At 58.0% G+C, this 15,050-nt stretch overlaps 2 protein-coding genes across 11 annotated transcripts in view; both read right to left on the reverse strand.

Annotated features, from left to right (window-relative positions):
• The window catches only part of AKAP8L (A-kinase anchoring protein 8 like), a 30,572-nt gene extending 28,792 nt beyond the window's left edge, over positions 1–1,780 (reverse strand). For 3 of the 5 annotated variants that reach the window (XR_005721137.1, XR_005721136.1, XM_040240993.1), the window contains exon 1: positions 1,658–1,752. Coding sequence is in view for 3 of the 5 variants with exons in the window: in XM_040240993.1 (XP_040096927.1) it covers positions 1,658–1,670 (13 nt within the window). In the remaining 2 variants the exon portion in view is untranslated. Of the gene's footprint in view, positions 1–1,657 lie in introns of all 5 variants that reach the window. The other 2 variants (XM_040240994.1, XM_040240995.1) reach the window with 2 other exon arrangements.
• Positions 1,781–4,148: 2,368 nt separating this feature from the next.
• The window catches only part of WIZ (WIZ zinc finger), a 26,863-nt gene continuing 15,961 nt past the window's right edge, over positions 4,149–15,050 (reverse strand). For 2 of the 6 annotated variants that reach the window (XM_040241000.1, XM_040240996.1), the window contains 8 exons: positions 13,592–13,762; positions 12,189–12,692; positions 10,748–11,146; positions 9,625–10,176; positions 7,971–8,498; positions 7,358–7,777; positions 6,896–7,091; positions 4,149–5,892 (listed from right to left, as the gene is read on the reverse strand). In XM_040241000.1, coding sequence (XP_040096934.1) covers positions 5,733–5,892; positions 6,896–7,091; positions 7,358–7,777; positions 7,971–8,498; positions 9,625–10,176; positions 10,748–11,146; positions 12,189–12,692; positions 13,592–13,762 — 2,930 coding nt within the window. In that variant the 3' untranslated portion in view covers positions 4,149–5,732. The remainder of the gene's footprint in view (positions 5,893–6,895; positions 7,092–7,357; positions 7,778–7,970; positions 8,499–9,624; positions 10,177–10,747; positions 11,147–12,188; positions 12,693–13,591; positions 13,763–15,050) is intronic. The other 4 variants (XM_040241001.1, XM_040240999.1, XM_040240997.1 and 1 more) reach the window with 3 other exon arrangements.

A 15,050-nucleotide genomic window follows, 5' to 3' on the forward strand; every position in this document is an offset into this window, starting at 1 on the left:
CCAGTCATTCCCTGGTTTCTTCAGCAGTCCTGTCCCTAATAACTACAGAACTGCCTTCCAGTTCTTGATAAGATTTGGTGAAATAGATCAGTTTTCAATTTCAATTATGTTAGTATCTATCCAACTGACTTCCCTGGTGAACCAGAAAAGGGACACAAAGGCTAGGGCAGGGTTGCTCAACCTTGGCACTACTGATGTTTGAGGCCAGACAATTCTTTAGGGTGGGGCCACCCTTTGCACTACAGCATGTTTTTAGCAGCATTCCTGGCCTCTATCCACTAGATGCACAAGTAGCAACTCCCACCCCAAGAAATGACAACTGAATCCCACGCTCCAAACTTTGCCAATGTCCCCTGGAGGGCAAACTTGCCCTTGGTTGAGAACCACTGGGCTAAGGGATGGTTGCTTAAAAAAACTGGAGTTCTTGCCAAGCTTCTGACCTGGAGGAGGGAGAGCTAACACTACCTTCTCGTCTAAGGCTGCCTATGGAGCAGCCCCAGAGGCTCAGATTCCACTCTCAGTCCTAAACATTCCAAGCAGAATGCAGCTTACCCAGCAACCACACAAGCTTAAGCCCTGTTAACAGGGAAGCTCTTGGCTGAGAAGCCTCTTCAGTTATTCCGAAAGCAGTCCCAGGCCAGCCTTTGAATTCATTCAAGGATGATTTGTAATCACCCAGGCATAGCCTATGGCTCCCTCTCTAATCTCATCATCCCCTCCCTCCCCTTAGCTCAAGACCCACTGATCACCTCGGGCAGATCGTAACACGCCAGGCAGCTCCTGTCACTAGGTCTTTATATCGAGGGCTCCCTTGGCCAGATATCCCTAACTCCCACGTTCCATTCAGGTCTCTGCTCAAATGCTCAATGCTCTCCAGAGGTCCCCAACCACCCCACGCAATAGAACAAGGTCCTCAGGGTACTGACTAATCCACAACACATACTACGTTCGTTTCCCGATTAGGGTCTGCCCTCCTCTATAAAACACTTGAGGAATTCCCGTCAGTATGTCAGTGTCTATTCAACCCCAGACGCCACGATGAATTTGACAGTTGCGGAATGAGTTAACACGGAAGCCAGCCATTCTTCACAAGGCTCATTCCCTAAGGACGCGAGGTTCCCCACTCGGCCCAAAAGCTTGATATATTTATTCACTCACACCCCCGCTCCAAGGACGGGCTGGCGCCTCTCCCAGCCTGGGGCAGGTAAAGGCGAGGGGGGGCGGAGGGCGGGCAACCGCGGTGTTTGCAGGGAAACTGCGCGGGGGACAATGGCGACAGCCGCCGAGTCCGCAGATCGACCTGAAGAGCCGAGGCCTGAAAGGGCGACCCGAGGCGATGAGGGCTCAGGCGGCCGGGCCAGGAACGGAGGCGAGAACTCAGGTGCCGAAATCAAGGCCCACCGACACAGGCGACGAAGCCAAAACTTCGGGCGGTCGGGAGCCGGGACCCGAGGTGGCCAGCACAGAGGACTGAGACGCCGAGGCGTGAGGGGCGCGATACTGAGGCGACGGGACCCCGCCGCCATTTTGTGACCGCAGAGAGGGCAGTGTCCAAGGCCCGTGGGAGGCACGGACGAGCCCGGCGCGGCTCCGGCACATCCCTATCCCTCTCCACCGGGAGCCCGACCCCGCTCCTCACCAACCCTGCCGGGCCCACCTGTGTAGCTCATGGCAGCAGCGAAGACTGTACCCGAAGATTCCGGCAGCTGCTCCACGCGTCGAACGTCGCCGCGTTAGCGGAGACAATCCCCCGAGCCCCTTCCACACACAACTAAGCCCCGCCTCTCGACAGCATTGGCTCGCGCCGGATCCTGGCTTCACGCCTGTTGGATAGCCTCGCTGTCCATCTCTGAGCCTCCTTAGGCCCGTGGCTGAGGACTCTGCCAATCTCACGAGAGCCCCGCCCTAATCCCGCCTCCCGTTATTTTGAGACCATGCGGATTGGCTTAGAGGGGAGGTGGACTCCCGCAGAGTTCGAGGGGGCGGAGCTGTTCACTACGGAAAGACCTGAGGCCCAAGAACGGTCAGGCGGGAAAGGCCTGTGCCCTGGAGGCCCGCCAGAGGGAGCTGGGTCTACAGGGCAGGGCACTCCTCCAGTCCCGGCTTTGCCACGGGGGTGTTGTGCCAATCTACGCTCTTTCCTAACTTCCCTGGCCTTCAGCTCCAAAACGAACAAGGTAAAGCCATGTTGGAATGAAAATTACAGCTAAGTTCCAAGCAAGATACTGGGCACAGTTTCAAATATGTGAAATAACATATGTGAAGAATTCAGTCCGATGCCGGGTGATCTAAAGAAATGTTACATTTTGTTATCCACCATTACATAAAGATAACAGATATACAGCACGTTTATATCATTATATGTAATAAATATATTTGTATAAACTCCCATTTAAAAAGATGAGAAAACTGAAGCTTGAAATTCATGACTTGCTCAGGGGCCTTGACACTTAAGTGTTAAAGCTGGAGCTACCCACTCTAAACCCTTCTCAGTTTGTTCTGGACTTTAGAGATCCTACAATAAGAAGCCCAGCCAGGCTCCAGCGCTGTGTCCTCAGCAGCCTCTTTGGATGTGTCCACTGTCAGAGCCAGCTCATAGCTGCTAAGAAACGACTTGAGGGATCTGCAGACACTGAAAATTGTGCTTAATGTGTTTGTGAAAGTTCACCAAGCTGGGTGACTTGTACTTTTTTGTTTTAAAGTATGCCACTACTGATTTTTTGATATTAATCTCTCATTTCAATGGCACTTTTAAAAGTCCGTATCATTCAGAGAAATATGCTGAATCATTAAGAGATTAATTGGTCTGATGCCGTAATTCATATGGAGAGGACGACATGAACGGGCTGTAGTTGAAGGGCCTGGTCATGAGTTTACAACTATGAGTAGGTGACAGTTCATTTTACTATTCCACTTTTGTGTGATTAGAATTCTCCATGAAAAGCTTTAGCAACTCCTCCAACCCTGGGCCTATGCAAAACTTGCTGCCACCTGGGCCAAAGTTCACAATGCATTGAAAAACTCCACATATGAAGTACATAAAGTTCTGCCTGGTGTGCACTCCAGTTGTGGGGCTCATTACAGTGTCACCCTCGGGGATACCTGCCTGCCATCCAAACTAAGGCATAGCCCCAGGACACCTCTCCTAGATCCCATAGCTTCCTTCATGGCCTGTGCCACAGCCATATTTTACCCTCATATGTTGACTTCACTAATGTCTAACGCGCTGCCTCTGAGACAAGTAGTAGAACTGCTTACGAGAAGGGGTGTGACCACAAGTTTTAGGGAAAGATCCCTCTGGCAAGAACAGCGTTCAACCCTTTCAAGGGCTGGCCTTTATCATGGCACCACTATAGGTGGCGCAGGACCTCCTACTTTCTAAGTTCTTACATCAGTTCAGTTCAGTCACTAGTTTGAACTTTTTCTTTACATCCAGCTTACATCACTTTTTTAAACTAATTATTTTTTTTAAAAAAACTTATAAAAAGCTGAAAGAGGTGGTGCCTTTGGGTCAGGTCTCATTCTGAGAGGCTCTGCTGCTGCTGCTAAGTCACTTCAGTCATATTTGACTCTGTGCGACCCCATAGACGGCAGCCCATCAGGCTGCCCCGTCCCTGGGACTCTCCGGGCAAGAACACTGGAGTGGGTTGCCATTTCCTTCTCCAATGCATGAAAGTGAAAAGTGAAAGTGAAGTCGCTCAGTCGTGTCCAACTAGTAGTACCTCATGGACTGCAGCCTACCAGGCTCCTCCGTCCATGGGATTTTCCAGGCAAGAGTACTGGAGTGGGGTGCTATCGCCTTCTCCGAGTGAGGCTCTACCAGCTTTCAAATTCTCACACATGCCCAGCCGCAGCATTGGTTAGACATGAGTAGTAGAGGCCCTCCTCCGGCAGGCAAGATATGTATCTGATCTCATAGAAGCAGAAAAGCTAAGTGTGCAGGCCAAGACCACCCTTGGGGAGGCGGGGTGCGTACTGTTACAGCTTGTGAGTCCCCCCTTCCCAGTCAGGGGCATGGTTGGGGGCCCAGGATAATGGGGTTGGGGTAGGAGAAGCCTCTGCCCCAGGAGGTCATTCCCACTTTCCAGCCCCTGGCTGTTTTAAGTGAAAATAATGAGCTAAAAAATCACATGCAATAAACAAGAAGGAGCAGCCAACAAAATCTCTTAAAATCTCAGAAACATTCAATAAACATTTGCAGAATGAGAAAATAAATAACAACGAAAAGGAGCCAGCAGCTCTTTTCCCCCTTGTGTTAGTTGGGTTCAGGGTGCGTGTGTATCTCCCCACACAGGTCACATGTCTTGAAGGCAGGGCAGTCCCAGCGGCTGTGCACTTCACCCTCCCCCCAGTGAAGGTCCCCACACCCTCAACGGACAGCTCCTGCCCTCAGAGAGCCCTTCAGGCCTCAATCACGGCTCAATCCTGGCTCCCTTCCCAGACCAGCTGCCCAGAGCTCTGGTTCCGCTCCTTGGCTCACAGGAGCTGCCGCACCAGCTGGCCAGAGGCCCACCCGCCGCCCCTCCCCCGACCACCAGCCCTGCCATGGAAGGCCAGCAGCTGGGAACTCGGGCTCATCCCCAGACAGGGCTGGTGGGCTTGGCGGCCAACAGGAAAACCCAGGGCTTCCAGGGGCTTTTGGCGGAGGTGGCTTGATCCCAGCCCTGGCTGCCAGACAGACAATGCCAGCCTGTCCACTCGACAGAAAAACACAACGCTGGCTGCCTGCCCCGGGGTGTTTCCAGAAGAGAAATTTAATCTAATTTACATACTTCTAGGTACATCGATAACCAAAATGTGGCCACTGAAAAAAGTTAAAAGGGCAATCGGCTCCCGGTTTCTAGCTGGCCCAGGATTGCAAAATAAAAAGATCCACGTTCCTTATTCTCTACACAAAACGCGTTTTTAAAAAAGTGAAAGGTCTAGGGAGCTATACATAGAAAGCAACAGTGAAAAGGGGGGGGGGGTGAGGGTGGGGAAGGAGAGTCCCACCCCCACCCCCTCCCAGGCCCCAGAGCCCCCAAGACTCTGAGGGGGGCCTTGACACGGCAGGAGGCAGCTGTCAGCTCTGAGCTCTTCCTGGCTGGGAAGGCCCCTCTTGCAAGGGATGAGGGGGAGGCGGCCAACAAGGATTTCCGTGGCATTGTGGGCTCAGGCGGGGGGCTCCCAGGCCCTGGCAGAGGGCCACAGAGGGAGTGTGCCTTCTCCTGAGCAAGCACCGTGGCGTGATGTGGTAGTCGTTCAACTCGGGAACTGAAGGGCTGGGGCCGATTCCCGGGTCTCACGAGGTCCGTGAGTGCGTGCGTGCGTGTGTGAGAAGATATTCACAGGGGCAGGGGCAAGAGGGAACCAGAACAGGGGTCCTTGGGGTCTTTGCAAGTGGCCACAGATGGCAAAAATAGCCCGCCTGGCTGCTGGACGCGGGAGAACGCTGGTCTTCCTCCCTTGTGAACCGACTGGCTGCCGCCAGACACCTGGCCGCTGCCGCTGCTGAACCAAATGGGCAGGTGGGTGTGGGCTGGAGGAAGATGCCCTGTGTGTGGCCCCAGAGTCCTCGGGCTAGGGGAAGGGTGGCTAGCTGGCTTCCGGTGCCCCGGCTGTAGTGTGCCCGGCCCATGAAAGGTGCCGGTTTGAGGTTTTGGCTTGCTCCTTTGGAAACAGAAAAGAAAGAGGGAGGAAAGGAGAAAAAGGAGAGAAAGGTGGCGTGAGAGGGGGTCTGGAATGCTTTTGTGTTAGGGTGCCTCTGCTGCCGCTGTCTGTGCCTGTGGGGCCTGAGGCTCCTCCGGCGGGGGGTCCGCTTTGGAGAAATTCATCTCTAGGATGTGCCGCTGTAAGTGCCGCACCCACTCCTCCTGGATGGAGAGGGGGCCCTGGAATTCCACCTCACAGAACCTGGGGGGGCGCAGGGAACAAAGAGAGGAAGAAGTGGCCATTGCAGTAAGGAGAGGCAGAACCATAGCCCTGGCCGCACCCTGAGCATCAGGCACACCTGCTGCTCCTCACTGTGAACAAAGCAGGCCCAGGATGTGAGGGAAGGGGGACCCAGAAGTTAGGTGTCCTCCTACCTACAGCTACCTCTATCCATCATGGGGTCGTGCTAGGGCCCCCTGGAGAGACCCTCCCTATGCTCAGGGCAGTCCGCCAGCTCAGGTGTTGGGTACGGGTCACTGAGCTTCCCAAACACCTCTGCCAGGTGACTGAAGCATGTGCTCTGAGGCGGAAAGGGACCCCAGGGAAGCAAACGCAACCCTGCCAGGCCCTAGTAGAGAAGGATGGGAGCCAGGGAAAGGGGGGTTGGGTACCAACTCCCACCCACCTGACTCACGCTCCCAATTCACCCACTCCTCCCCCTCTCAGCCTCAAATCCAGAACCCAAGCTCGTGGTTCTGAGTCCTGGGTTTGAATCCTACTTCTGACTTGGCCTGTGTAGCCTGAGGCAGGCACACTGCATCCCAGACTCTCAGTTTCCGGGACACAGATGGATGCACGGACTTTGCTAACAATGAACTAAGACCTATTTTTTTCCTCCTTAATCCAGCAAACACTCGCCAACTGCTTACTATGTGACAGGTACAGTTTGAGTGTTTTGTAACTACACAACTTTTAATCCTGACAAATCTATTTGGTGGGTCTGTTATCAATCCCGTCTTATAGGTGGGAATATTGAGGTATGGAGCAGGAAACTCTTGCTCACGGTCACTAAACTGTGTATCAGAGCCGGCAACTGAACCAGGTCTTGCAGGTTATAAAGCTCAAGGGCCGGAGGCTGCGGGGTACCGCTGTCTGTGTGGAGCCCCTACCCTGCGTCCAGCCACACCCCAGTCTGGCCCAGAGGCTCTGGAGGCCCAGCCCTGGGCGGGCAGTGTCCTCCCTCCCCCAGGGGAGGGCTGCATACCTGCACTTGAGGGTGTAGATGTTGCCCACGAACTTGACGAGTGATGTCTGGGGCGGCCGGGGCACCAGGGCGGGGACTGGCCGGACCCGGGGCGGAGGCTGCCGCACCTCCTCCAGCTTCTGGTGCAGGTCATTGGCCTCCTCGCTGCCCCGGGCCGCAGAGGCATCTGGAGGGCGGGCTTGTCGGCGCTCAAATTCTGAGGTGGGGAAAAGCGGGGAGAGGGACGGGAGATGAGCCGGACGGCAAGGCCCCTGAAGAGGTTCCTGCCTTTAGCGAGTGAGGAGCAGATGCTGCGGGAATTTTGAGTCAGGATGGCTGGTGAATGGAAACCTCCTGGACCGTGGGACAGGTGGGATGGAGGGTGGATGACTGAACAGGAGGGTGGCTGGGAAAGTGACCTGAGGGGAGGTGCATGGCAGAGGACCTGGGGGCAGCTCGCGACCCTCCTCCACCAGCACTCACTGTTGATGTTCTGACGCTGGTGTTCCTCGGCCTTCACGGTGCCTGGCGGGCTGGCCGCCAGAGGCCGCTCACCACTGTCGGCTGCCCGGCCAGCCTCGGGCCCTGGTTCACCCCCAGCGCTGCGGCCCACCACAGCCAGACCCCCGGGGGCCAGCCCCAGGGGCGGCCGCTTGTCGCCATCGCGGCCGTGGCCAGCACTGCGAAACTTCTTAGTGAAGGGACGGCCGCTCTGGATGTAGCTGCGGTAGGCGCCCGCCTTCTGGGGCCGGTGCTTGATCCACTCACTCAGTGTCTCGATGGGTGAGCCGTTCACGCACCACTCGGTCACGCCGAACTGCCGCAGGTGCGCCCGGGCGTGACTGGCCAAAGCCTTGCGGTTTTCGAAGTAAAGGCCACACAGCTCGCAGCAGGCCTCAGTGGCTGCAGGCAGAGGGGGTGCTGCTGAGCCCCAGCCCCGAGGGAGAAGGGGTACCCAGAAGGCACTGCCCAGGTCGGGAGTCAGTCCCGCCTCCCACGGGCACTTTGACCCCCACTGGGGCTGAGCGACAGGGCACTGCCCAGCCCGACAGGCCCTGGCAGATGCCCTCCCTGGACCCTGCCGCCCACTGCTTACAGGAGTGGGAGGTCTTCTCATGGAGGGTCTTTGCCTTGAAGGGCAGTTCAGTCTGGATGTAGGTCTTGGCCTTGACCTCTGCTGGGAGGAGGCGGTCCTCCTGCAGGGGCCGCTTGGCTGCCACGGAGCCCAGGTAGCCGGTGGCTGAATGCTTGGTGCCAGTAATGGGTGCCAGGGTGAGCTCGCGGGGAATCTGGGCTGGCCCAGCTCCGGGTTTGCCTGGCCGGCCAGCCATCGGCGCCAGGGGCAAGGGGGCCTGCATGGGCCCAGGGGCCACTGTGGGGGGCCCGTCCTCGGTCAAGGCAGGGGCCAGGTCTCCGGCCGGCGGCTCCTTCTTGATGAGGCATGGCTTGGATTTCTTCTTGAGGATCTCCCGCAGCGTGTCAATGGGTGAGCCGTTGACAGACCACTCGGTCACGCCCATCTGCCGCAGGTGTGAGCGTGCGTGGCTTGACAGGCCCTTGCGGTTCTCGAAGAACTCACCGCAGAACTCACAGCGGATGTCACGCACCGGCTCTGCCCGGGATGCTGCAGTGGGTCAGGGTAGGGGGAGGAGAGGGAGGTGGCGGCTGTTGGCAGGAAGCCTCCAAGCTCAAGGTCAGTGTTAAGTGCCCCGCTGCCCATCCATGCAGTCCCAGACCTGAATGGACCTGCTCCCTCATCTGCCTCCAGAGGCCCCCGAGTACATGATCCAGCCCTTCTGCTGCTTCTGTCACCTCAAATGCTAGCTGGCTTCACGATGACTCCCTGACACTGTGATGGATTGAGGGGCAAGCGCTCCCTGGATCCTGGACTCAGCTGCAAGCTTGGTGTGACTCCCTGTGTGAAGCTGGGAGTCTCAGTTTCCTCCTCTGCAAAATGGGAGATGGAAACCACCTCTCTTGTGTTCCTGGGGTCTAAAGCAGGAGCAATTCAAAACATGTGGTTTACAGCAGTCGTGGAACACATGTGAGCACTAAGGCAGAGGCCTGGGCCCTCCTTACCTGCTCGGCACACAGCAGCTCAACCAACTGGAGCAGAATGAACAGTGACAGTTCGAGAGGGGAGCACTCTTGCTAGCTGTAATAGGGATGTTACAACTACTGCATACACAGAGCTTTGTTTCAGCATTAAAGCTAAGTGCTTTACACCACTTCGGAAAACTGTAGAGCTGGGAGCATGAGCATCTCCATCTTCCAAAAGAGGAAACTGTCCAAAGTCACGTATTGTTAGACTCTGGAGCAGCTGAGACCTTAACCTGAACTCCAAATGCCAAGGGCTTAGTGACCAGGAATATCAGAAAGACACCCATTTCCAGCACTTACACTCCTGCCCACGGCAGACATCACTGATTGATCCCTACAAGCGTTGTTTTTTTTCCCCTTGAAATCTGGATGGTAGCCACTACCAATCAATCAAAGATGGCAGAGAGAATCTCTTTACCACTGCCTAATGACACAATTCTGCCTCCCTCACAGGAATGAAGAATCATCAAGAAACAGCTCACTCAGTTGGGGGTCTGCATAGCAGGAACTCTCGGCTAGCCCCTTGTTCTCTGGACCTGTGTACTACGTCCTTTTCCATTTCAACCCTGGGTGTTCCAGGTACCCCCGAGGCAAGTGAAGGGAAGACCCTTCTACCTGTTCTCCCTGTCCTGCCCCAGGGTCACACTTACACAGGTTCAAGGGGGTCATGTCTTCCCGAGGTGCCACCCAGGGACCCTCGGATGGGTGTGGTTCCCCATGAAGGGCCCCCGGCAGCATCTCCCGCTTGATCTCCACCCTCATTTGTTCAGGCTTCAGCTTCTTGGGCAGGGAGGGTGAGGAGAGGCCTGGGAACATCTTCCGGGCCGTGGGAGGAGGAGAAACAGTTGGTGAGTGGCCCAGGGGGCTGCCTGGTGGCGGCGGCAACTTCTTGGCCAGGGGTGAGAGGTGAAGGTCCGCGGGGCTGCGGGCTTCCAGTGAGCTGCCAGGACCTCCGCTGCTCACCACCTTGGCCAGAGCTTTGGGGCTAGGCCCTGATGGGTTGGGGGGTCCGCCAGGCCGGGACTGGGTCCGTCTCTTGAGGATCTCCCGCAGCGTGTCGATGGGTGAACCGTTGACGTACCACTCGGTTACGCCCATCTGACGCAGGTGCGAGCGGGCATGGCTCGACAGGCCCTTGCGGTTCTCGAAGAACTCTCCGCAGAACTCACAGCGGATGTCGCGTGCCGGCTCCGGGCCCGAGGCTGCAGCGGGAGAGAGGGGCGGTTAGCTTCACCAGCACTGTTAGCATCATCACCTGCGGGTCTCCTGGTCGGCTGGGCATGGACAGCAGCATGTCCAGGGGCCGGGGTGGTGACGGAGGGTAAGTGCAAGGGAGGGAGCTGAGGAGCGGGCGGGGGCTGGGGGCAGACACCCGGCAGGAGCGCAGGGAGGCTCTAGAGAGAGCCTGCGGGCCCTGGGTCCTGGTGGAAAAAGGACAGAACCAAGATGCCACAGCTCTGAGGGTCCCAACCGGGATGGGGGCAGGAAGTGGCAGCCCTGCCATCCGGACCAGGGGCAACCATGGGCACCTTCTATACCAAGAGGCAGCACCCCACCCTTGGCCCTCATTCTGAGGGAAGGTCAAAGGCCGAGAGAGAAGGCCTAGCAGCCAACGGCCAGCAAGATCTCTGGGCAGAACTGGGCCACTGCTAAGGGCCCCTGTCCACTCCCGGCCTCAGCAGGGAAGGAGGAGGGACAGGGCTGTGACTCCCCACCCTGGGAGGGGCTCCAGGGCCCGCAGGGAGGACGGGGGCGGCTGAAGCGAGAACCTACAGAGGTTGAGAGGAGACGGCTCCACATCAGAGGCCCAGAAAATGCCAGCGGCTGCGGCGGCCGGGAGGTCCTGCTTCCCCCAGGGGCTGGCCGTACCCTTGGCCTTCAGCTTGGCCCTCTTGGCCGGCGGTGGGGGGGGGAGCAAGGAGAGGGCCGCAGGAGCGGGAGGAGGCCGCCCCAGCAGGGCCAGGGCGCCCCGCCCGAGTGGGAGGCGGATCTGGACGCCGGCCCTCCGGATGAGCCCGTGGAGCACGTCTATGGGGGATCCCTTGGCATCCGGGTCGCTGACGCCCAGGTGGCGCAGGTGGGCGCGGGCGTGGCTGGACAGGCCCCTGCGGGTCTCAAACCAGGCACCACACAGCTGGCAGTCCAGCTCTCTGCCCCCGTCACTATCTAAAGCTGCGGAGACAAAACACAGGGGGGCGGTTCACGGCCGCCACCTCGGCCGGCCCTCCGGGACTGAGGCGGGAAGGCCTGGTGTGAGTCTCGGTGGCCCAGGCTGGTGGGAGTCCAAGACTCATTGCTGTGGATTTATGAGGTTTGGGGCAGCAGAAAGTCATGTTCCTTGCCTAGGCCTTTGGCGTCAAGCTGAGTGTACAGAGCTTAAGGCTACGGAGAGCGGGGTAGAGAGGCAGTGGCTCAGTTCTAATGGCACAATCTGAGGCTTCCAGGCCCCCTTCCCAGGTAGCTCAGCCAGGGAAGCTGTGCAGGATGGGCTGGAGGTGACAAAGCAGGGGCACACTGGCTGCCAGGCATCACACAACCAAGGGCACACCTGCTCCTGGAAGCACAGAAGACCGTGGAAGCAGTTTCATTGGAACATGAGGTGCAACTGGGGTGCCCTGTTGGGCAGGGGCCAGACCCTAGGCTCACTCTCAGACCCTGAGGCCCACAAATGTGTGGGGAGGTCTGAATTCCTATGAGATAGCCTTTGTTAAGTCTGCTCACCACGCCTGGGAGTTGCTTCCCAAGCCCTTCTTTGCCATGCCCACAGGCAACCCAAGAGGTACTACTCCAGCCCTGGGCACGGAGGTACCTCTGCAAAGGACACCAGGAACAAGAGGATGTGAAGACAGGGCCAAGCACGGGCCCACCTGGCTAGTGGACCACCTGTTTACCTGCAGGACCCCAGGTGCCCCATGGGATCCCTGGCTACCTTCACTGCCCCAACCCTCAGGCCCAGAGAAGGTCAAAAGCAGCCCTAAGGGGCAAGGATGACCCTGGTGCCCCTGGCAGGTTTAGTAGCTACCGCCAGACTTCCAGGGGGAAGAACGGCGAAGTGAAATGGGAGACAGGTAATATGCCCAACCAGAGACACAACACGCTCTGACCCAGCCGACCCAGGACACGCAGGCGCTAGGGTCCCGACTGCATCCACCCCGAGCCCCACGGCCCAGCCTGAGGCCCCGCCCTTCCCTCGGCTCCCAGGACCCGCACTCACTGAGGTTCAGGGGCCCCTCGTCTTCAGACTGGGACCACTGGGCCTTTGGAGAGGCTGGTCGGGGGCTCAGAGACAGCTGGGGGCTCTTGTCCTCAGGATTCTTATGGGTAGGGGAGCCCGCCAGGGCCAGCGATGCCTTCTTGAGGAGTGGGGAGTTGGGCGGGTGGGCCAGGCCCTTAGCTGAGAAGCTGGGAGGCGACTTGATGGCCTTGTTGACAGCAGGGGCATCGAGGGGCTTGGCCAGCGCAAGCAGGCCAGGTCGTGGGGCCCCAGCGACTATCTCCTTCGGCGAGCTGGACTTCTTCGTCAGGCTTGGGGGCAGCCCGAGGGGTGTGTCAGGCAGGCCCTTCTGCTTCACAAGCTCGTAGAGGAGGTCAATGGGGGCACCGCTGCTCTCCGACTCAGCCACCCCCAGCTGCCGCAGGTGGGAGCGCGCGTGGCTGGACAGGCCCTTGCGTGTCTCAAAGCAGGCACCGCAGACCTCGCAGGTGGTCAGGCTCTGGGCTGGAGGGTGAGACCGAGGCCGGGAGAGCTGTCTGTGAGGCTGCATAGGCTCTGCCCTCCCGCTGTTCATCCCCCTTGGGTCCTGTTCACGCAGGCTCCTGGCTTCCGTCAACCCCTCCCACACTTAAAATGACCCTAATGAGGCAGGATTTAGTCAGTTCAGTTTTCAAATATAGGAAACTGAGTCTCAGAGAGAGGGGGAGGAAAAGTTGTGCCCAAGGGCACACAGCGGGAGGCAGAGCCCTTGGTGGTCCAGCCAGTGGCATGCTGTTCACATTTCTAATGTACAAGGGTGTCCTGGCAACAGGTTTTCATACAGACACTGACCCGCTAGACACACACTTTAAAGAGTAGCTTAACTCGTGCCCCAGATGCTAGGCTGGGGGCCTCAGCCATGGTCTCCGTGGGGCCCTGTCTGCATGCTTTTCTGCAGAGCCCTCATCTCTACTTCTCTGCCTTGCTGTCCCCCAAAGGCAGTGACCCCCAAAGACAAAGGCCGGGTCTGTTTTGCATCTCTCACATCCCAAGGGTCCATCCAGCACAGTGCCTGCCATTACTGAGTAATGACCTGAGAATCAACGGACGGACAAGGCAGTTTCATGGAGATCAGACAGCTACCAACAATCAAAGTCAGCAAATGAACTGGGTCTGGGGGGTGCGCTCCTGATGACCGTGCCCACTGCCTCTCTGGATGCCCCTCCCCTGACCAGGGCTCGAGGCCAAGCATGCCCGTGGCAGCAAAAACTCAAGAGAGAAGACAGCCAGGGGTCTCCTTAGTACCATGAGATGCCAGAGAGCGTGGCTAACCTAGGGCCTCCCCCCACATTAACCCTCTAGCCCAAGAGCTCCCTGAGAGCGTGACCAGCCTGGCCAGCACCCTCGTCACCTGTGCCACTCACCCTTGAGGTCCGGCAGCTCTTGCTTGCTACCATGAGGAACCTCTGCAGCCATTTTGCTGCTCAGCCGATTGGCCACCTGCTCCAGGGGCCCAGGGACAGGCAGGCTCTTCTTGGGAAGCGGGGGGGAGCCCAAGTCCATGGCCACCATTGCGTTTTCCTCAGAACCCAGGCCTGTGAGGTTGGGAAGACAGGCTCAGCCCAGGTAAGATGTGGGCTGTCTACCCCTGTGAGGACGGAGGGCCAGGGGCGTACGGCCGGTGGTAGTGGGAGCCTTCTTCCTCATCCTTGGTGCCTGCTCTCACTCTGGGACGCAGCTCACCCCATGAAAGCTGAGGCTCCATCCATAACCCCGAGCTCCGATACGACGCAGGGATGTCGAGGCCGCCAACTGACAGCACAGACTAGGAACGGCTTCCACCTACCACAGCACAGACAGGTCACCGGACGCAGTGCTAATCTCAGAGAAAATATCTCTCCGGGCAGAGAGAGGTCTTTCAGCTCCTCTCTGCGGAGCGGAGCATCTCTCAGTCATGGGGGGACGGGTAGGTGGCAGTCAGAAGGGGGATTCGGAAAGAAAAAGCCAGGGGTCAGAGGCCACAGAGGCAGTGCAGAGGCAGGCAGCACAGAACTGGAAGGGACGCTCCCTAAGACTTGTGGGGCATCTCCACCAGGCAAGACAACTGGGCGCTCTAGGTTGGTCTTCTTATCTCAAGCTAAGCCCAAGGAAAGGGTAAAGGTAAGAACTGTGAGCCTGGAACAGGCCGGGTCCTGACTGGGGACAGTGAGAATGGGAATCACTGAACTTTCTCAGAAGTTTCTGAGGCATCCATCAGGCTGCAAAGCTTCTCTGGGTAAGATGTATATGAGAACAGAGAATCAAAGGTGAGTTTTCATGGTCTAATTTTTTTGGAGAAAGGGGACTGAGAGGCCTGTTGAGTCCGAGTTTTAGCGTTCAGAGCATAGAGAGAGGTCAGAATGAAGGAATGGTGTGTCAGATGGGGCCCTGGAGGTGCTCCGTGTTGTGAGCAGCGGGAGGGGGAGGAGGGACGGACAGGTAGGTCCCGGGCTCAGTCTGAGTCCTACAGAGGCAGGAGAAAGGAAGTTGGGGTTCGGCGGGGGTGGGCGCCTGGGACGCCGAGGACTTTGTCAAAGTCTCCGGGTGGAGTGGGCGCATCTGTCAGTCGGGGCAGCGACCGTGTCAAGGCTGAAGTGACTTGGAGTCGGTTTCCGCGCCGGAGGAACAGAGGCTGCGGTGAGAGGCAAACCACGGGCTCCAAGGAGCTTAGCGGCTATCTGTCAGATGGGGTGAGGGTTCCGCAAAGTGGCGGCGGAGAGTGTTTCTGAAGCTTGGGACTCTGCGAGCCGCGACAGGAGGCCCAGGGTCCCCGCGACTGGAGCGCCTGGGGGGAGGGGAAGTCCCGGAGACTGGACGGCGGGTGTCTGGGGCGGCGGCTGCAGC

Source organism: Oryx dammah, unplaced genomic scaffold (genome assembly GCF_014754425.2).
Source record: "Oryx dammah isolate SB20612 unplaced genomic scaffold, SCBI_Odam_1.1 HiC_scaffold_5, whole genome shotgun sequence".
Lineage (NCBI taxonomy): Eukaryota > Metazoa > Chordata > Mammalia > Artiodactyla > Bovidae > Oryx > Oryx dammah.